The following is a 22578-nucleotide window of genomic DNA, read 5'->3' on the forward strand; positions in this document are numbered from 1 at the left end:
TAAATTTCAACATCCCACAGAAGGAAACTTATCCATCTTCTTTCACTAAAACTTTATTTTTCTTCATTGTGAAATCTAAAAACCAAAGTATTTGTTTGTAAATAAAAAGGTCTAGCACTTGCAGCTAAGCAATAACGGGGTAAGAATTGCGAAGGTTACGGGCCCTATTTTAGAACGACCAGCGGGGTTTTATTTTGAAAATCCACTAATGTCCCCTGAAGTCCCGCCTCCTCCGTTGAGCCAATCAGCTCAGCAGTCATTTCCGGGAGGCCTAAAAGCCGAGGTGGTGCAGTGCTCGTCATTTTTAAACAGAATAACATTTAAGGATGCCGTATGCTAACCAGCCGACGGTAAAAATAACAGAATTGACAGACGAAAATGTCAAATTCGTCATCGAAAACACGGATTTGGCGTGAGTATTTATTTCTCCCCCCTTTTTAAAGTTGTATTGGGACTAGGGCGCCCATTGTCCATGTGTGCTTATATATAGAAGCACGAGTTACGAGACGATACAAGAAAAATAAATGCCAGAGAAAATAGAGGTCAGGCCTACAAAACATATATAGTGTTGCATCACATCTTACACCTTTTTGTCTTGCTTTCAGGGTTGCAAACTCTCTCCGTCGTGTCTTCATGTCAGAGGTTCCCACAATAGGTAGTGTAACAACATCTTTGGTCCATCATACCCTCTAGTTCCTTTGTTTTGGTACGACGTTTTTCTAAACATCATGATTTCGGATGCTAAATACAGACGAAGTTCTATTTTATTATTGTGTGACATTACGCTTTCAACGAACACTATTACAAGCCTTTAAACTCTCTGTTTAGTAGGATAAACAAAACTGAGGCCTGACTATGGTTTTCTTCAACATTTGTTGTAGCTACAGCCTCACTTTAACTCAGTATTTTTTTTTCAGCCATCGACTGGATCCAAATCGATGCTAATTCATCAGTGCTGCACGATGAGTTCATCGCGCACAGAGTCGGTGTGTATCTCCAGAGCCCCGTCCTGTTGATTGCAGCGTAGTAGGCAATTTATGAGCAGAGATCTGAACACTAATCTGCTCGCTTTTCATGTGTCGCCAGGTCTCATTCCCCTCACCAGCGACGACATAGTGGATAAAATGCAGTATTCGAGGGTGAGTGGACTGTTGCAGCTGAAGAACAAAAACAGATGTTGCTCAAAGCTATTTGGGCAAAAAAAATTAATAAATAAATGTTTGAGTCTAAGTCTATGACCTGGAAGAAGGTTTTGATGATTGTGTACTGAATAAATCAGTTAACATTTATAGAGCTTTTACTTCTAAAAGGGCAACCATGGTGCTTTACAGGAAAAAAATAAGGCAAATAAAGAAAAACACACAAAAAGAAAATGAATCAAAACACAATTTACACATAAAAAAAGTGTTCCTAGTGTCAGAGCATCACAGTGCTACTACGTATTAAGAGCCATTTTGACTAAATATGTTTTAAGATTTTACATAAAAAATAATTGAGTCTAAATTTGCCACATTCCTGAAATTTGCCACGTTGCTGCTTTCATTTCTGAAGCAGCAACAGCTTCTTCGGTTCTTCCGAGATGCATGCCGTGTAAGCAGGGTTGGATGGATGAACTCCCGAAATCAACCCGGTGTGATAAAAGCATTTGTGTGAATGGTGAATATTGGTAAAACTTTAACGGTTGGAACAATTACTCAACTAAGTGTTTAAACAAACACAACTATGGATGTTAGAAACAGAATATTTCAGATAACGTCTGAAATTTATACCAACATTTATGGTGATACATCAGTAATAAAGTTTTCTTTATTACTGGGAACGAAAGCTTTTAAATATGTTGCTAGTCATTACTGGAACTAATTACAGAAAGCTAACTTAAGATAATTCTGCTTTTATCCTGATGGTCCTGCTTTTTAAAAGTTTTATTAAGGCTCTAGATGCCTTTATTGAACAATAAATGGGCAGGAAATGGGTTGGGGACGTACAGCCAGTGAGACTGGGCATCAAACCCAGGACAACCTCATCGAGGACTACAGCTTCTGTACCAACTGAGCTACCCAGCACACACATGCAAATCTTTCAACCAATCTGACTTTAATCAAGTTCAGTCTATAAATTCAAAACAACAAAGAAAAATACCCTTTGCATGCAGAATTTCATTTGGTATTTTCTGTTGTGTATAAAAACCAGAGGTTCTGCAAACTTGACAAAAAAGAAAACTGCTCAGACTAGGAAGAATGCTGGCTTATTGTATGTTTCTATCTGCTCCTCCTGCAGGACTGCACCTGTGATGACTTCTGTCCCGAATGCTCCGTGGAACTGACCTTGGATGTCCGCTGCACCGAGGACCAAACGCGTCACGTCACCTCTCGCGATCTGCTCTCCAACAACCCCAGAGTGATCCCTGTGAGTCTTTTAGGGTGTTTTGATAATCTGATAATCTGTACCTGATAATCCAGTACATAGGATGTGGACTAGGGAAGGATTCTGAAGTTGTTTGATTTTCCAGGTCACTTCCAGAAGCAGAGACAATGACCCGAACGACTACGTCGAGCAGGATGGTACCCTCAGATCTTGTCTCACAACCCGTTTTAGTCTTTTCTGCTACTATCTTTTAATAATTTACATCCTCTTTGCGTTGTCCGTGTTAGACATCTTGCTGGTGAAGCTCCGTAAAGGTCAGGAGCTTCGGCTGAGAGCGTACGCCAAGAAGGGCTTCGGTAAAGAGCACGCCAAGTGGAACCCGACGGCGGGGGTTTCATTCGAGTATGACCCGGACAACGCACTGAGGCACACAGTCTATCCACGACCCGAGGAATGGTAGGTATTCATTTCAGTAAACTTCACTGTGAAGTACAAGAGCTGATCATTTAATAAGTGGTGGAATGGTGTGATTTTTCTCAGGCCAAAGAGTGAATACTCAGAGATTGAGGAAGATGAAGTTCAGGCGCCCTATGACCCTAACGGAAAGCCAGAAAGGTGAGCAAACAGTCTGCGGATATGTTATTTGTATAACGTTTAAGTATTTTATATATTTTCAGCAAAAATTGACTGTTTCTATAATTACATGCCAATAGTTTGGTCTTACCTGTTCATGTCATAAACACATATCGTGCATGTTTAGTGGACATGGCAATCTCTCTGTGTTAAGTTTGGAAAATCATGAAGTTAAATATTTGGATAGTAAAATGATAAAAAGGCAAATTTAGTTGAAACCAAACTTTTTTATAAACTGTATGAAAACATAGTTAACCTTATTTTCCCTCACTGTCTCTTTTGTCTCTGAACTAGATTTAACTCTCCAGTTATAATTAGGATACCTAAATTATGTCTATTTGCTAAATAGTAGAAAAAAATAATGTTAAATTCAGAAGTTTACATGCACTTCCTTAGTATTTAGAAGAACAAATACCACCTTTTAAAATTGGCTTATATCAGTCTGCCTTAAGACAGCTGTAACTACAATGTAGCTAATCCCCATCAGTGTGTGAATGTGTGTAGTAATGGGTGAATGACTGATCATAGTGTAAAGCACTTTGGAGTTGAAAAAGCAATATACAATTGAAAGAGTGTGGCTTAATCCAAAGTTTTTGGTCTCCTTCGACTACTTTCTTAGAATAGTTTTCTGGATTTCTGGTCCTGACAAAACTGATGTAACTCATGTTCCATCTGCCTGGCAAACCTTTCTCAATGGAAAACTATTATAATTGAATTTCTTGCCTGTGACTATCACCGTCACATGCCTAAACAAATACCACATAGCCATCCCTTCCCGAAACATAACCGGTAGCAAGATGGAAATAAACATTTAATATCAGCCCAGTTTTACTTATCTGATCAATATGTTAAAAAAATGACCAACATTGGTTGATACCAGTGATACTGGCAATACATCACTAATAAAATGATCTTCTCTCTGGATGTATCTATAAAGGCAGACATATTGTTGCAAAACAAAAAAGGTTGATTTTCATTTTTATAAACATTTTGTAGTTTCTCTTCTTGTTTAATTGTAATTGCAGCTTGACAGAAACTTTGAACACAGCTCATGTGAGATTTGACTCTCCCCAGATTTTATTTCAACGTGGAGTCCTGCGGTTCGCTCCGGCCGGAGACCATCGTCATGTCGGCGTTGGCGGTTCTGAAGAAGAAGCTCAGCGACCTGCAGACCCAGCTGAGCCATGAGATCCAGAGTGACGTCCTCACCATTAACTGAAGACACCTTTGTTGTTGCCAGAGGCAACTTCCTCCTCTCAGTAGATTAGACCCAGATCTACTGGATCAGATTCATCTGTAATATTAAATTAATTTGTGTTAATTTTTCCTCACTCAACAGAGGGGAGTTGTATTGCAGCAGAAACTGTTAGCTTAAAAATGTGACACATGCTCAGTCTCTCAAGAGTTTATTTGTATTGATGCAAGCTTTTTTTTAAAAAAAATAAATAAATTAGTTTTTTGATATTTTATTTGCTTCTATTGTCAAACTAATGCTTTGTATTAATGCAGCAGCTTCTTTCTCTTAAAGCTGCAATATATATTTTATAAGAAAAATATTTTTTACAGATTTATGCTGTCAGTACGTTGTGACAGTATAGTACAAGACAGATAATTATAAAATAATCAAGCTCCTCTGCCTTCTTTCAGTGCTAATAACCAATCAGAGACAACCAATCAGAGACAGGAGGAGGGTCTTGGTGCAGAAAGTCATCCTTGTGTGTGTGGTGCAAGCCTTCCCCTTCATGCCTTCACTTGTAGGTGTATGTGGTGGCTGAAGGGAAGTGAGTGCCATTTTGGAGAGATATAAATATAAGTTAAGAAATCAAGACTTTTTTTTGTTGATTTTTCATTTTTTTTATCCAAGTAATTAGCACAATTTAGCTATGGTAGAGACTTGCTGCGTTATTGGATATAATGTCTGGTCACACAATTGAAATGGTAAGATTGAAAACAGGCTTTCAGTTAATTGTTTTCACATCTGGAAACAACGCGAGGGAGCTCGGGTCCGACCCAACAAAAAGGAGACGAATGGTTTGCATATCAGTGATGAGACGTCCTCCTCGTATATGAACTTCTGCAGCATCCAAAGATATTTGCAAGTTTGTTACAGACATTTCAATCTGGTGAGTCTCTAAAATTTAGTGATAGTGAATTGAAGCTTCATGATGACCCTTGAAGCAAATAGAAATTATATAAAGTTAATATTAGTATGGATGTTTTCAGATTAAGGAGTAATACTTAGATTTTTGAGTAAAGTGGGGGTTTTTTAAATACTTTTTTTTGCTATCTTACCCTGTATTATATAATAATATAAAATAATCCACTTACGTAGGATGAGGAAGATAAATATCGGCACCACATGAGAGCAATGTTACATTTTATCCAGTCACAAGCTCAAGTACTGCGGCAGAGATTAAGGGAATTGCACTTACCTTATTTAGATCATATTTGTATGACACATTCCAGTTAGTTCATACTAATGATGAATATCCCTGACACATCTATCTTTGCATTGTCACCTTGAACAGCATTACAAATAGGTGGCAGAGGGGAGGAGTGTTGCCCCTCTACATTTGTCTGCCTAGCAGCGCCCCAGGATCCATGCCACTTATTTATTTCTCCCTACCTGACAAGTTAATTACAGCAATGCAGCGCACTCACATCAGCTAATTCAGATGGAAAGGTATCTGATATGCTTACTGATGTTTATCATTACTAATGTGACCCACAAGTCTTTGTGCAATCACAACGACGTTGGGTTCGTCACGTGGTTTTGTCACAGGCGGAAATGAAAGTTCAGTAGCGACAACGGCAGAGCACAGCTGAACAAGGTACGTGAATTATCACTGCTTCGCTTCAATTTCCGGCATGTCACGTCACCTGTCACTTACTGACATATAAGACGCTACAATAAGCACGGCTCCGCCCGCTCCCGGGTGGTTAAAACGACATTTGCCGGTGTGTCCTTTTGTGAAATCCCCCTACGGAGCTGGCTAGCTAACAGTTAGCATCCTTAGCATCAAGCTTGCTAAATGTAAGCGCGTCGGACCGGATGTAAGGAAGAGCACTCTTCAAAGTTAAGGACGTATTTCCACTTCTATGACGTGTGGTATTTTTTTATTTTTTATAAAGCGTAAAGAAATCCAAACTAAAAGCTGTGTGCTCACAAAAAGACAATTTTGTTAAACGTTTAAAAAGTGTATTTAACGTTAAGTGTGTCATTACACATAATACCCCCCATCTAGCTTGTTTTACTTCAGCTATGTCAATGTAACCTTATGCATTTTATACTCGTGTACTTTAACCATGTGTTTTCCCCCTTAACATTACATCAGAGATACAGTTGACAGTGAAGTGATAAAATCTCTCATTTAATTTATATCGACTGCCTTTTATTATCTGAAAATTGTGCATTGCGTTGTGCCTGATAAGACCAGAGGAAACCTGAGCAATTAGCTCTTGACAGATAACATTACTGAGTCACATAATCAAAATTTCTGACAGTACATCCTATGAAGAATAAGAAAGCACTGAAATACATGCAAAACCATAGCATGGTTGATCATTTATATTCTGTTGTCTGGTACGAAACGCCCTAAACTGCAAAGGTAGGAAAGAGAGTGGTGCACGTACTGAAAAGTATCCTGCACCCGTTTGGTTTGTTGATACGTGTTCCCCTTGCGTCTTATTTTTTAAAAAGACGTGCCGGAAGTTTAGCTGTTTCCTAATTATCTCTTGACTATGGGGTGCGAACCTCAATCATCTTCCGTGTTTGTGTTTTGTGCGCAGCTGCCATGGATGTTTTATTAGGTTGAGCATAAGTCTGTTTATCAACAACACACATTTGACAGTTTAAATGAAACTAAAGTCGGTTCCAAACAGTCCAGCTAATATCCACATTCTGTTCAGCTTGGTTTGCAGAGTGGATAGGAGGTAATGTTGTCCTCTTTTGTTGTGATAAATCCCATCGGATCATCTGCGGCTGTGGCGGTGACCTTAGGTTGTGGGTTTTTTTGTTTCTTGTTGGTTCAACACCCAGTTATCTGCTTTGATTAGTACCAAAAGTATTCCAGCTATGTATCATAGTTTCCTGTGGTCCCAGGCTGGGAGGGCAGCATTAGTCACCTTGATGCAGCAGTTATATTTTTCTACAAGGCGGAGAGACACATTGTGTTTTGACTTTGGGGATGCATTTTGATGGGACAAAATAATAAGTGATGCATCAACGATTTTTAACTTGTGGATTTCAATTGAATTATGTCAGAAAATAGGAAGAAAATTTGAGTCTTTGATTCAGGCTACCTTAACAGATAACAATTCAACCAAACAAAACATAAAATAATGTAGTTGTATGTAAATTACAGGTGCACTGATCATCGTGTTGTTAAGCTGAGTTCACTTTTAAACTGTCTTTAGCATTTTGGTTTAGTGATGAGCTCAGTTTTTGCCTTTAGCATTACAAAGACCAGTCTCTGTGTGTATTACCTGTTGACTTTGTAAACCCTCACCCTAACTTTGAGATTTTCCAACACAGCCAACATTTCCTGTTGTGCTGGTATCTTCCATGACACAATTGGTCTTTTTGAAAAAAATAAATAAAGCAAGGCAACGTTGCTGCAATGTATTCAACGTCCTTCTCTCAACACTTCCCTAATTCTGATTATGTAAAACCTGAGTCTTACTCACTCAGTCACAACCAGCTTTACACACAGATTAATATTATTTATCATACATTCACAGTTTTTTTTTATTTTGTTTTCTTTTAGCAAGCTGCCAATATCTAATTATTTCTAAGATTATACACGGCATTTGTGTAAGTAAGTAATTAACTTCTGTATCACGTGATGTCAGGCTCTCTTGCCAAGACCTTCACAGTTTTCAATACAGAATTAATGCAGCTGAAAACAACCGAATACCATCAACTTGATTAGGTCTGCAGCTGCAAAGAGTTGGAGGCAAACTTCAGTGTAGATGCAATATAATCAGTAGAATGGAACCACTTTCACATCATTAACTTTGTTCTTATTCTTAAGTATTTCTGGATAGTTACCCTCAGAAATCAATGGAAAACATGCTTTTTGGCTTAGTGATTGGAAATGGCGTTATAAAATAGCAGCAATGAGCTCCAGATTGCAACCAGGCTCATCTTTATGCAATGGCAAGTTTTTTTTTTTAGCCCTGAGGCTAATAGGAGAACATACAGTACATGTACGAAGTTATTAGTCATACATGTGCTAAATTATTTTTGACTGTATTGGAGTTGATCGGGATTCCTATTTCATACTTCGCGATCAACTCCACTGTCCGCTTGGATGACCGGAGGTTCATCTTTCCTTACGTTTCCACTGTTGCTGATATCAACAATATTCTGATATCAACAATAAAAAGAATGCTGCGCCCAGAAATGTTCTTTTTGTAAAGTACGTCTAGATGACATTTGTTTTGAATGGATGCTGTTTAAATAAACAGAATTGAATTGAATAACATTTCAGTCACTCAGTAAAATCTATGTCTGCGGTGGACCCATCAAGGTCAGAAAGAGGTTGTGCAGCTGACCAAAATTATTTAAAGGATGAATTCAGTAAATCACTCCATTGTAACCGTAATATTGCACAAACTGATGTTGTAATAATGATTATGATTAAATGTATTGTGCAGAGTGATATATTAATTATACAGACGTCTGGAGCTGCTCCTCTTACTTTATTGTTTACAGTGTCTTTTTTGTTTTTTGTCTGAGCAATAACACTGTAAAACTACAAAATCTTACCAAGTATTTTGGTCTAGTTTCGAGTACAAATATCTTAAGACAAAATTATGAAGACAAAATGAACTTAAAAGACATAGTAGCTTATTTTAAGTAGATAGTTACTTAATATTGACGAAAAAAGGGCTAGTTCCTTTGGCAGATTATTTCACTTATAGCAAGAAATTTTTTCCATGCTATAAGTAAAATAATCTGCCAATGCTAGGCCTGTCACAATAAATCAATTAATCTCATGATAAATTAAAAGAAACTCAATAATTTTCATTTGGTTGATTTATCGTTTTTCTCTCTTCTTTCTCTTTTGTCAGTTTGGTGTTTAATTAATTTTATTTGTTGTTTCTGTTGTTTTCTTGATTTATTTTGGATATTTAAAATTTCTTCCAGTTCTAGTCTTTAAATATTATAATTTTAAGGTTATTTATCTTGTCATTGGTGGAGTTAAGTGGTGTATCAAGTACTAAAACAAAGGCTTTATAGTTGGTCTGGGATTGAAGTTGATGAAAAGAAGATGTTGATGCAATCTTAAACAGACATTTTACTAATTTTAAACCAAGTTTAAGTACAAGCTCTGTGTTAGTGAACAGCAATGAAACCAGCAAAGTGACAAACCTTACCTTGATAAGAGTTTGTAGAAAGGACAGCATCTGAGCTGATTGCAGTCTTGTTGTGCATTGCAGTTTTCTTATAGTTAAATGCTGCAGAGCTTATCTGTGACTTTGCTCAAGGTGAAGCCGATGAGGCGCAAACCTCTGCTGTGACATTGACCATGCTGCTCAAAGAAAAATAATTAAAAAAATTCTGTTGTGACATTTATAGACATCATAATATTAAACAGGCAGTGGACTCATATGGATTGAACTTCACAATGTCCCAGTTAAAAAATAACCCATAATATCACCTGCCTATTATAGCGATTACTGATTGTTTAAATTAAGTGAGAATTGAGGGGGTTTTTTTTAAGTAGATTGTTTTGGTTTCATTTTAATTTTAGTTAGATCTTCATACCTGCACAGGACCCTAATGTTCTGGATGCTCAATATGAGAGATTGCTGAAAAGTCAATGTCTCAGTGCAGTCATCTGTCCACTGCGGCCACATGCTTGTTCTGTTTGAAAGATTGCGGTGAAGTAGTTGATTTGATTCAGTCGGCAGCATTTCTTCATTTGCTTTTTTTTAACCAGTTGACATGTTAGATTAAACCTGATTGCATTAATAGTAATTGGGATTGAATTTGGATGTATTTAATTAAATTTAAATCTGTCTCTTAATTTGACTATTTCAGCATAGAAATAAGATGAATTTGTTTATGTACCTCAAGATGAAATCTTTTGTGATTGGCAGTATGTAAATAAACCAAGTTGAATTAAAACTTTATTGACCAAGACGTTGAAGCACAAACAGGGTGTTTGAGACAAAATGATGGGGAGGAGTGAGTTTTTCACGTCCAGTATTGTCATTGCAGTTCATGTTGTTCCACTAATTTTAAAGTCTACTTCATTCTTTGCTATTGATTCTTAGATAATTTGAAGCAACAAAAAAAAAAGAAATAAATGTTTATTTGAGCCTGTGTAGACAGAACCCCTCTGCAGACTTGGTGCAGGTTTGCGTTGGTTGTCGGAGAGGAAAATCGCAGCGATCAGTTCAGATTACAGCCTTGGCTGTAATCTCATTGACTAATGTGTCTCCGAGGCTGTTTGGCAATTATATGGTAACTCTCCCCTACACAGATGGGATAGAGTCCTCACATCGAGCACCTCTGGGTTAAAAGCGATCGGGAGGCATATTGTTTAATGTTGTGGGGTTTTTTGTGGTTGTGTTACAGAGCTGTGATGTCATGGCGGCTGCCAGCGTGACCCGACCTGGCAGTGCCCAGACCCCCGAGAAGTCTCAGTTGATCCTGAAAGGTAAAGAGCTAATTAGCATGTAAAATGTTCTGCTTTGATTTGTTTGCACAGGTTTTTTTTCAGTATATTTTGTAATTTCATGCCACACAAACTACAATGACGAATGACGTTCAGATGATGTATCAGTCAAACGTAACATTACAAGTATCTGTATCGCTACATGTCCATAGCTGTCATTAATGTACATGCTGTAGGTTGATGATTATGTAGCTTGACAAACTGTATTTTTCATATTTAATTGCAACAAATGTGAGATTTTCAGTATTTAACCTAATGATTAAGGAAAAATGGTTCAAATCAAATCTTGCTGATTGACTGGTGCAAATAACACACAACATTAAATACAATACACACAGCTGAAGTTCAGCTGAGTGCAGAAATGGTTGTAGAGCTGATCATGCTGCCTCATAAAGTTTCACCTTCACTGCTGCAGGGCAATATTTTCTCTGTTCAGCCACCCAGTCAGCTCATCATCTGTGACATTATAGGTTAGAGTATATTACCTTATTATCTGAATATCCATGCTATCTCCCGCGTTCACCTGGTGGATGTAAATAATTGGGAATGCAGGAAGTCATTGGGTTTTTACCATTAAGAAACTACACTCCAAAATTGCCCTCCTTTATAATTGACCCCCACTGGTAAAGATGTGCCCAACGGACTTAAAAAATTTGCTGTGGATACCTGGCAACCACAAAATGCCACTAACTCCTGCAGCTAATTGAGCCCCACCCCCCATATTCCTCATTGTCTTCCTCACTGTTTATTAGCCAAGTACATATGGGTCCTTGTCCAAATTTGCCACAGTTCCAGTAGTTTTAAACTTTATTTTTGCTCTTGCTGCAAGATGTGGTTAGGTTAGTAGCCATTTCCATAGTAATTTCCCAACCTATGGCGATCAGCACACATCTGCCGTATTTAAATGGTTTGTTCTCCTTTCTTTCCCATTTTGAAGAGACACTAAGAAAATTAGACTTGTGGGATTTTCTCTTCAGATCTCTTGCTTTTCAGTTATTAAATTTCTTTTTAAAGCTTTTTGAACATTGTTGCCAGATGTACTAATAATTGCAGGGGGCCCATTTTCTGCTTTAGTGAATTTTGCTTGCCAGGAAACTTTGTGTTCAGTCTTTTTCCACCTGTCAAATTGTTCAGTGTGAGAGAAGGTGCAGCTCACCCAGGGCTGCAATTTTACAAGCTTCAAATAAAACTTACGTTGCAGAAACAGATGCAGAAACAATCTGAGTCTTGTTTTCAGGCAGGTATGCTGAACATTGCATTGAAAAGCACCATGTTGGGTCACAGGACACATCTGAGCATAAAACTGCTACTTTGTACTTGTGTTAGCAACTGGTACCACACGCTGGTAAAAATAGACAGCGGCTTATCAAATGGATTTTCACATCAAGTTCCTGAGATTGTCAATTTAAGCACTCAAAGTGGAATTGGAGCTTCTTAGAAATCAAACTAATTTGGTCTTTTCATTTGCGCATAATAATTAAGGGTGCACCGATTTGTCGGCCAGTCGACTTAGCAACACCAATTTTCTTAATTTTGGGAGATCGGTGATCGGCCGATATTTACATGTGAAGCCAATCTTATCCACTGCCCTTAACAACCTCAGCAAAAGTCTCAAAATCAGCCATTGTCTTCTTCTTGACTGATTTGACTGACAGACTGGCCCACCAGCTCATGTCTGCTCATTTCCAGCTCATTTGGCCACCCCACTGTTGCCAAATCAGTGACTTTCTTGGTATATTTAACAACATTTCAAACAAACAAAAAAAAAAGGTCACCAGCCAAAATCGGAATTGGCAGGCCAGGCTTTTAAAAAATCTGTAATCGGTGATTTCCCAGAAAACTGCAACTGGTGCACCGCTAATAATAATAGTGATAGCAAAGATAAATTTGTGTTTATAAAGTACATTACAGGTTATTTTTTTACAGAGTAAATATAGATGTAAAAACAGAAAGTTCAAAACAGAAGTCAAAATACTTTTTACGTATAAAACTGATTGGCATTCTAATAGTTGGTCAATAATTGTGCACACAAATTTTCTCTTAATTTTTGTATTTTGAATTTACTGTATGTCGTTTGAGGTTTATTAACATTTTGGATCGACTGATGGCTCTAACAATAAAATAAATATTGAAAAATACAACTTTTCTTATAACTGTGCATGCAGTGAAGCTTGACTTGACCAGTGGTGTTTTTTTGTTGGTTTTTTTTATGTCAGCTCTGACTCACCGCCTCATAAAAAGGCCATGCAGCTCCTCTGCACCTCGCCTTATCATTGAATGCTCTTGAGACCTGCTATGGTTGTTCTATAACTGGCCTTGTGCCATCTTTCTATCATTTCCTCCTAACTGCAGTGAGTCACATTTGTTTTGCCAGATGTTCTGGAGCACAGACGTCATCAACATGTCTCGGCCAGATTAGATCTCCTCATGTCTTGTCTGCAATATATTTATACACTAGTCTTTGGCCGTTTTGTCACGATGACCTCCTCAGCGTTTTCGAACTGCAACAAGCTCTGATAAGATTCCCAGAACATGTACACAATTTCAAAACCCCAAAAACATTCAGGATAGTAGACCCAGAATACCCGGATTCAAGTAATACTGCATGTTTTCTTTTATGCCACTAGAGGTCAGTGTTTGTATTCTGGTTTGTCGCCCCAACACTGGAAAAAAAAGGCCATCTGCACCCTGAGCAAGCTGAGACACAAAATTCATGACAAATTGCTGCAGGCACTTCAAATAAAGATTTCAATCCTTTAATAATTACATACTTTAATTCATATTTAAAGCACATTGTATTAATAGCATGAAAGACTTTTAACACATTCCTTTATTAACTGTGAGATTTTCAGGCAAAATATTTGTTTTGCTTTTATAAGCTGGCAAATGCATAAAGATTTAACTACCAGTAGTTATTGTTGATCATAGAACCGCAGTCAACAAATTAAGCACCAAACAAATTAAGCACCAAAGTGGAATTGGAGCTTTATGATTAAATAGTAGTTAATTAGGCTACTAGTTGGGTATAAATAAAACCCTATATTTATATGATTACTGCATCTGACTTTTCTGTTTAATCAAAATGTAATTTTTTTAAGGCTATACCTGTGTTTGATAGATACTAACAATAACAATAAATTTTAATATGTATGCATTGTAATGAATGTTATTTATTTGCCTTTTTTAGGAGAAAAACTCTTAGATTGTGGTTTATGTTTATCCTGAGTTGTACATCTGTAAAAGCAAATTTGTTGGAAGAAAACTGGGATGCTTGCAGCAAAGAAAAGGGCTCTAGCTTACTGTAAACTACAAAAAAAAGTAAAAATTTAAATCAGAATTTAAAATATTCAAGGAGGAGTATCTGCGTTATAAAGGAAAACAATCCAGACTCGGACTGAACATATTAATAAGATTATTATTTTTAATTTTACTATCTTAATTTATGGCATTCTATAGGCCTGTCACAATAGCAAATTTTGCTGGATGATAAATTGTCCCAGAACTTATTGAGATAAGCGATAATATTGTTGTTGTTTTGAGACCATTTTCCAATAATAAAATAGTAATAATGGCACAATAATGCAAGAACACATTCTCAAGGATCAATAAACTTAAAATTTTAATGAACATTTGAACACTGGAACTTGAAGACATTTTAAATATTCAAAATAGAAAAAGAAAGCAACATAAACAACAAATAAAATTATGACGTCTCTGCAAACAAAATTGTCTTTCAAAAAAAGGAATAATTGAGACCAAAACACCAGACTGTATACTTTTAGCATTCAGTTTTCAGTAAAAAAAAAAAAGAGAGAAAAACAATAAATCAAGCAAATGAAAAATATTGAGTTCTTTTTATTATGCAATTGAGTTATTGTGACAGGCCTAGTAGTGTATTCATTTTACGTTATGAAAACATTTTCTATCCTGAATGTTTTTTTTACATAGAATATCAAAGGGTATTTTCTGATCGTCTTTAAAATCATTTTAATTTTGATATGTGACATTACTGTCATTTTAATTTGTCATTTTAAAGTAAAACTTTCACCTATATTCTGATTAAGCTGCCTAAAACCTGTTGAACTTTTTTTATTTTTCTGATAATTTGTTAACAGAACATAGAATTGGCAAAAAAAAAAATGCAGCTCCGGTTTTGTTTCCTCCTCATTAACCATTTTTTAAAATCAAAACAAGCTTTTCATTGTGACCGACTCATCCATGTTCAAATTTAATGGTGTGTCTGTTTGTACGCAGTGGTGTCTGCAAAACCCCAGTCCCCAAAGCTGCCGAACCGTCACCCTCGGCTCAGCTCCTTCGTCGAGGTGACTGCCGATGGCCTGACCAGTGAAACCAAAAAAACAGGCAAACGCACCGGGCACCTGGAGCTGCAGTGGAACGAAGACCTCACCCTGTAAGAGCAACTCGCACAGATGCACACAGCTCATCTGAGTTTTACAATAATCTCAGTGCAGGAGGAGACTTTTCACTGCTTAAATGAGGAGTTCATAGCTGTGGATAACTTTGATTAGCAAACCTGATAAAATTTTTGGTTCCCTTGCCCTTTTATTTATCTTCCTCTGTTAGGAGTCTTTGTGTCATTTTGATGGTTGTTTGAAAATTGGATGGACTTATCCATGCCTTTGTTACAACGTGCTTAGATTACTATACAATTACGATACAAAAATATGGACCAATCTTCCTTACTTCGTCTCCAAATTATTCAAAACGCCACAACTCAACTCTTAACTGGAACCCAGAAACGTGAGTAGATAACCCTTGTATTGGCCACCGGTTTCATATCGGATTGATTTTAAAATTCTTGTATTGGTTTTTAAAGTTATGAATGGCTGAGCACTGGCTTATCTCCAGTATATTCTTCGCTACCACTCCATTTCCAGAACCCTTCGATCAGATAATAGAAACTTACTCTTCAATATAAAATTTTCCCATAGCCTGGAACATTTCAAATCACTCCTTAAAACAAATTTTTATTATTTGGCCTTTATATAAGGTCTGAGATTGTAATCTGTCTTGTCTGTTTAATTAATTGTGTTTTATTCTAATGTGTTTTTTCACATGTGGTTTTATGAATGTCACACAGCGCTTTGGAGCAATTAATAGCTGTTTTTAAAGTGCTTTATAAATAAAACTGACATTTGATATCATTTTAAAAGTCAAAGAAATAGCGCTGCACATATGATAAACTGGTCAAGCAAGAGCATTCTCACGCAGCCTGCATTGTTGCTCTGTGTGCTGCAGCAATGTGACGCCTCAGAGTCATCTGGATCTGAAGCTGTGGAGCTGCCACACCTTGAGGAAGGAGCTACTGGGCAGCGCTACCATAGACCTCCTGGACACTCTGCGCACACACGATGGCAAAAGTAAGAAAATACACTCAGGCTTGGGGTAAAGAAAAAAAAGGGAGTTATTATTATGTCCAACTTAGAGTGGAATGATAAGATACAGTGTGGCAGGAGCTGAAGTTTCACTATTAAACATGATCAGTTCAGCTGCTATTTGACTTCACAGAACAATTCAGACTTAATTTTATTACCGTTGCCAGTTTGGACATTCTTAACCAACTTGCTTAGGAAATCTCCTTTTTCTGTTTAGTCGTTTGACACAGACCCTCATAAAAAAGTAATTCATGCAATAACAGGCTGTATGTCCTGACCCTGGTGTTGAAGCAGCTCCTCACTCTTTCAGCTGGGGTCGTATAACTCAAACCCAGCTGAAGCGCAGCACTGCAGCGCTCTAACAGAGGTGGGCTCTCACTTGTTTGCTTAATTAGGTCCAGGTGATGGGATTTTAATTTTAAATTTTTTTTATTTGGCTAGTGAATGTAGCTCACCTTGACACAGCTGTTAGTGCAGATGTCTGCAGCTGGATCCAGCCACAGAGCCCAAAGAGGAGTGGGGGCATTATAATGTAATCATGCCTCTACCTTATCTTAGCTGTCTTTTATTTTTAAATAACAAACAGAAAGAATTAATTGATTTTACTCCATATGTAATCACATTTACTTGTGATGAATGAAGACAATGTCTAAACACCTGAGTGGAAGTTCTTAAGGAAGGATGTCCAATTACACTCTTCCTCCCCCTATCTCCCTCTCACCACAACTTTCTCCCTTTCTTAATCACTCATTCTTTCTCCATGTGTGCGTGGGCGTGTGTGTGTGTCCTCTCTCCCTCTAGTGGAGAACGTCCAGCTGAGTCTGGTTCTGCAGACAGAGAACAAAGGCTCGGTTGTGGCAGGAGGGGAGCTCAACGTCTGTCTGGACGGCATGGTTGTTGATCTGGGCTCTCTGCCCAATGGCAGCACAGCAGCAGACAGTAAGTCCTGCCTCTTACCACACGCGCACACCCCCCCGCACGCACACCCCTACAAACTCAAACACTCAGCCTCATTTACTCAAAGGTGTGAGAAGGAACAGAAATGAACAGAGGAGCACCTCGTTAAGCCTTCACACCACAGACTTTAGATACACATGATTGGTTATTATCACATTTTATGAATTGTGCTGCTGAATTAGTTTGAGATACAAAAAAAGCTTTCATTTATAGAGAATGATCACATGAAAATCAATGCTTATAGCTGTTGCTTGTTTTAAGTGAAAATGCACATGCTTAGTTTAGCAAAAAAACAGTCCAAAATTAAGCCATTTTTCCTCCTTTAACTCCATCGCTTCCTGTTTTTCCTTGATGTTTGGTAACATCAGGTAGGCTCCGGTATTTGTCTTAAACTGTGATATTTGTGTTTTCCCACCCTAGCAATGCGTGGTTCACCAGCTATTTCAAAAGCACTAGTAGTTGCAGGAAAGGAGTGTTGTAGTATTCGTGCCAATGAAATATGGATAGCGATTAAAAAAAGCAAAGAAAATGGTGGGGTTGAGGAGGCGAAGGAAAAAGGTGTGACATTTAGAGGTGGAAGTCGCTAACTAATGATATTAGAAGCATCCAGAAATAAGTGTGTAGGCTGGAGGCTGCAGCTCCAAGGAGGCGATTTGTTAGATCAAGAATTTATGCAAATGGCTCCCATCGGAGATTCAAGGATTTCTCCAACATGCATGAAAGACTCAAAGTAACACTCCAGGTATTTTATGATGTGGGGATAATATTACAGCACGATTTTATACCCCTAACAGCACAGCGAGTGTTTATATACAGAAATGGCATAGATGGAAAGTGACTCACAGACTGTGAGGAAAACCATACAGTGGCACAGTTGAAAACACAGATCTCATGTTTTTATTTTGTTCTTGCAAAAGTTGTTCGGTTTCATTTTTCAATTGCGCCACAATTCCTTCATAAATCATTTTTTTAATGTAGACAAAAGTGCATTTTTATGAGTGTAGCATCTGTTTATCTTTATTTAAAAATAAAGATAAACTTGCAACAATAATAATTAAATTGCTAATTGTGCTTAACGGCAGTCGATAACAAATTAAAAGCTTTCCTAAATATTCTCTGGCTTTTATACTTGTGGTACTCCGGCTGCCTTCAGCTGTACTCAGAGGAAATATGGGTCAAATAATTTGCAAGATAAATACACAGAAACTAACTCTGGTGTCGCACTCATAAGCACCACCAGCCAAAAAGAAGCAAGGAACATTTTTTGGTGGCTACTTATGCAATACATCATTACCTCTCAATTCAAAAAGTTACAAAGCCCAACTTTGGTCCAGCTCTAAATCCACGGATCTGTTAATAGATATTCTATCATGCAACTTTTATTTGCATACCTGAATTTCCTTATAAGCAGGTCATTTAGCTCTGCAGAAGCCTGGTAAAAAGTCATTCAGCTGATCAGATGTGTTGGAGAAGGGGTCCATCTAAAACCTGCAGGATACGAGCACTTGAAGCTCTGATCTGGAAGCAGCAGAAGTTCTGACCTCACACTTCTTCTGGGAGCACTCTTGTGCATACTGTGTTAGAGAAGAAGGAGCCTGACCATTTCAACATTTAAAAGCTAAAATTAAAATCAATCCTAAAACATGCCTTGCTGGGAGGAGAATATGGGGGTAATGTGCTCACATGGCTTGTTACCTGTCGTTTTGGACCAGCTGCAGGCGACAAGAGTTGTAGTAGTTGAGTTTAGAGGTATTAAAAACATGCAACTCTTTTTTTTTTTTTTTTTTTTTTTTTCTGGGCCACTATAAGATAAATAAGGTTAAATTTTGCTTATTAAACTCAAATCAAGACAGCCAGACTGGACTACAACCGTGACCTGTTTATCAGATTTAAAACGGCTGCTTGTCTGTGTCAAAACACAAATTTATGTCTGACCTCCAGACAGAACAGCACAGTCCTGGTTATTGTGTAGCTTTGGTATTTTTGCTGAACTGTGTAAAATTTACGTATCCGACATAAGTACGTCGTTTGCTTGCAGAGACTTAGTCTGCAGCTTGGGTTTCTCTGCTGCAGAATCACACCTGCCAACAGTTAAGGCCGGCCTATATGTGCATTTATTCGTTTCAGAAAAGCCTGGGTTTTAGTGGAGAGTTTGACTGATGTTTAAATTGTATGTCAGAGGTTCTTCTGTCTTGCCAACAACAACATGTCAAGTATACTGTTAAACTTAAAGTAACCTGATACCAACAGCATATACCGACTGTGTTCGGCTGCAGTATTTTCTACCACAGAGCTTTAACATCAGCATTGGAGAACACTTAATCTTCACATTAATGTGCTCTTCCCAGACCAATTGCTCCTAGGAGGAAAGTTTTCAAAGCCTTCACATTCAATCAACAGTACTTTTCCCTTCCAGGTATTGCACTAACATTTTACCTTCCTCTATGGCTTGGAAGCAAAGTCTAAAAGTCTTTTCTTTTTTTTTTTTTACAAGTACACTGTTCTTTGACTGTCCCTTACACCCTAGCCAAGTCCATGCAGCGGCTCACACACAGCTTTTCATTTAGCAGCACACAGAGACGGCTGTGTTTCCTGCTGAATGAACACAGGAACAGCAGTGAGTGCCTGCCATGAACACATAAACGTGTCTCTTTGTAAATGTTTAGTTGTGAAGTGAAATTAAGCGATCGTGTCTGTTTATGTTTGTGTGCACACCATGTTGCACCACAGGGACAGCAAGATGGGGAAAAGTCTCATAAAGATCGGATTCAGAGGCGTTTCTGCATGTTTAACTGAGTGGATTGACCGAGTGATGAATTGGAGTGAGTGTGACAGTTTCTGTTGTCTAGTGGTCAAACTGGAGATGGCAACCGTGTCAAATACAATTCACTTGTAGTCTAAAAATATGTACTTGTTCTGAATATTAATGAAGCAGAAAATAAATCACTTCAGAGCAACTGCCTCACTGATTTTTGTTTGTGCAAAGAAGCACTGGTTCTTAATCTATGTGGTCTGCCTTTCCCAGATTGTTACCACAGCTTTATCGTTCCCCAGAAAGATCAATCGATTAATGTCATTTTTTTAATTAAATAGATTTCAGCTATAAAGTCCTTGCATTGTACCATATATCCTCCTTTGACTTATGCTTTTGTGCAAAAAGAAGAGGAAGGCAAAGTTTTCTTTACTTCAGCACCTTATGTTATTTCAGTTAAAAGCAAATTTCTCTCAGAGATCCTAGAAATAGTTTACCTGTGCTCAGCTTTAAACTTTACAAATCATCAGAGGCACAAACCAAAGACTCAGGCGATCCAAAAGGAACTTTGGCAGCACGCAGAATGAACATTACTCATTGATTTGGGCCTATTATTTTGTCCAGGTGTGTTTTGTGCGCTCAATCCGAAATTGACCATCCGTCAAGTATATATTGTTGGTTTTTGGAGACAGACTTGCTCAGTGCTGCATTCCTCTGAGAAACTTTTTGTAATTTTTAGCTTTTCAGAGTCGGTGAAATCTCTTTTTTATGACCCATTTTGCCAAAAGAAAAGGAACTGCCAAATAATTATACACACCTCGATATAATGTGGACCTAAAAAGTCCTTAACTCCATCAAGCATTCAAGTTCATCCAGCTTGGGGTTAAAAAAACATGCCTAAAAATTGTGTTATGGTCAAAACACTCATTTGACTAATAATTCTGCACCAGCTTTACCAAACCAACGAGTTTTCAGGTTCAGTTCTTAAATGTTGAACTATTCCCTTAAAAAAAAAAGTAAACCCTGACTCATGAAGGAACCAAATTCCCATCGTAAGATGTCAGAAAGCAGTGATAGAAAGCTGCGGCTATAATTGTAGCATGTGTGCAGGTCAAAGGTTACCATTTAATGAAGAGAAACCTCCCTTCATCCAGTTTTCCTTTTACGACCCGTTGTTTGGAGTCTCTCCACACCCATAATCACAGGCATCAGGAGCGCCTTTGTCTAATTTGTTTCTGAGGATTGCGTAATTGAGCCTTATTGCTTGCAGCTCGGCAGCACAATCACCTCCTGTGATCCTGAAGCTTTGTGTATGTTTACCCGGGGAGGAGTGGTTGTTCTCCTGACTTGTAGGGTTGGGGATGACAGAGGTTGTGTGCGCGTGTGTGTGTGGTTAATTGTTTTGGGGGGGGGAGGCAGGAGCAGCGATAAAGAGATGAAGTGTTACAGTTCTTGTCTTTGCCTTATGGTTTTGTATATTCAGGCATGCACATGTTTTACATTTATTGTGTGTGCGTGCGGGCGTGTTGGGGTGTGTGTGTGTGTGTGTGTGTGTATGCACCCTTATAGACCAATGGGACCCAAATGAATATATAAAGGTAGGAGTGTGTTGCCTGCTGCTGGCCTGAAGGCACCCTGTGTTCCTGCTCTGAACGTTACTCTGTTTGTTCCAAGATTTTCCTTATTTTCTTCTGGCAGCTCCTCTGAGACGCACAAATGCACACGTACATGTGGAAGCCTTCATAAACAAAACTTCCATTCAAGGATGGTGAGAAACAGAATCCAGAGAAGTTAGATTTTTAGCTCTGGAAATATTGGCACCCTTTCTGACTGGGACTCTCACATATTCAAATTTCCCTTTTCCACAGAACCGTGAGACAATTTTTTTTCCCTACACAGCACAGACACACTCTGACTATGAGTAACATCCAGCTTCCTCCCCATGTCGTATCGAGATCCGTTCATTAGTATGATGAATTTGCCAGTAGTTGATTTAATAAACATCTTTTTATTAAAACCTTAAGAAAATCCAGTTTTTCAATCTTTAAAGATTATTTACCTAGTTAATAAACCTCATGTCATTTCACTGAGCTTTGTAGATGTGTGGTTGTGTTTTCTCTACGAATTTTAATTAGTATATGTAGGTTAAATATGTTGATCTTAGGTAACTTTGCTTTTGAAAAACATTTTCTTGGTTGTAATATTTTTTCCCCTTCATTATATGATCTGGGAATTAAATATCAGTAGCTACTCTGAGTGTCCTCAAGTGATCAGATAATAATTTGCCCCATCATACAGAAAGTAGGTCAGACCATCAGTTTCACTTTAACTTTTAATAATCAAAGATCCAGCATCCAGCAATAAGTGAATCTTCTTCAGCGCAGACCAAGCGTTTGCATAGTGTAGTAGGAGCTTGAGTCATCATTGGGTGACGACTTGAAAAGCAGTTGTATAAATATTTTTGCTGTGCTGGATATGTGCTATATACAGTATATGCCAGATCAGAGCTGCAGCTAATTATGGTGTCCAAATTACTTACGTTACAGCATTAAATGTATAGGAAGATGATGCTGGAGTATTATTTACCCAAGGCAGCATATTTTCATATGCCACTGAAGCACAAGGCAGCTATGCAATACTATGACAAGGGAATAACAGTATTGATTTGACAAACTGAAATACTTTTAGAGAACCTCATAGTTTACTTCCTGCATCTGCACCATGGCTTTATGTATGGAGGATGTAATGTAAACCATTTACTACAACGATACAGTATGGTTCTTTACGT

General features: G+C 37.9%; 2 protein-coding genes across 4 annotated transcripts in view; both read left to right on the forward strand.

The window, feature by feature from the left end:
* Positions 1 to 233: 233 nt before the first annotated feature.
* On the forward strand, positions 234 to 4466 carry polr2c (RNA polymerase II subunit C). The gene is made up of 9 exons (XM_005796266.3): positions 234 to 412; positions 606 to 655; positions 918 to 986; positions 1087 to 1139; positions 2278 to 2406; positions 2510 to 2561; positions 2652 to 2820; positions 2905 to 2979; positions 4072 to 4466. The coding sequence occupies exons 1-9, from the start codon at positions 327 to 329 to the stop codon at positions 4214 to 4216; spliced, it is 828 nt and encodes a 275-aa protein (XP_005796323.1). The 5' UTR covers positions 234 to 326; the 3' UTR covers positions 4217 to 4466.
* Positions 4467 to 5437: 971 nt separating this feature from the next.
* The window catches only part of wwp2 (WW domain containing E3 ubiquitin protein ligase 2), a 58815-nt gene continuing 41674 nt past the window's right edge, over positions 5438 to 22578 (forward strand). For 2 of the 3 annotated variants that reach the window (XM_005796267.3, XM_023345572.1), the window contains exons 1-5: positions 5438 to 5828; positions 10586 to 10667; positions 14940 to 15096; positions 15945 to 16066; positions 16883 to 17020. In XM_005796267.3, coding sequence (XP_005796324.1) covers positions 10598 to 10667; positions 14940 to 15096; positions 15945 to 16066; positions 16883 to 17020 — 487 coding nt within the window. In that variant the 5' untranslated portion in view covers positions 5438 to 5828; positions 10586 to 10597. Of the gene's footprint in view, positions 5829 to 6827; positions 6931 to 10585; positions 10668 to 14939; positions 15097 to 15944; positions 16067 to 16882; positions 17021 to 22578 lie in introns of those variants that run through there. The other variant, XM_023345562.1, reaches the window with a different exon arrangement.

The sequence above is a fragment of the Xiphophorus maculatus genome, chromosome 2, assembly GCF_002775205.1.
Source record: "Xiphophorus maculatus strain JP 163 A chromosome 2, X_maculatus-5.0-male, whole genome shotgun sequence".
In the NCBI taxonomy this organism is placed as follows: domain Eukaryota; kingdom Metazoa; phylum Chordata; class Actinopteri; order Cyprinodontiformes; family Poeciliidae; genus Xiphophorus; species Xiphophorus maculatus.

Excerpts from the sequence above, each read along its gene's own strand:
- polr2c (XM_005796266.3), top strand. The coding sequence starts at position 327 with ATGCCGTATGCTAACCAGCCGACGGTAAAAATAACAGAATTGACAGAC. Across the intron at positions 1,140-2,277 it reads ATAAAATGCAGTATTCGAGG|GACTGCACCTGTGATGACTT; the intron begins GTGAGTGGACTG and ends CTCCTCCTGCAG. Across the intron at positions 2,980-4,071 it reads CCTAACGGAAAGCCAGAAAG|ATTTTATTTCAACGTGGAGT; the intron begins GTGAGCAAACAG and ends GACTCTCCCCAG.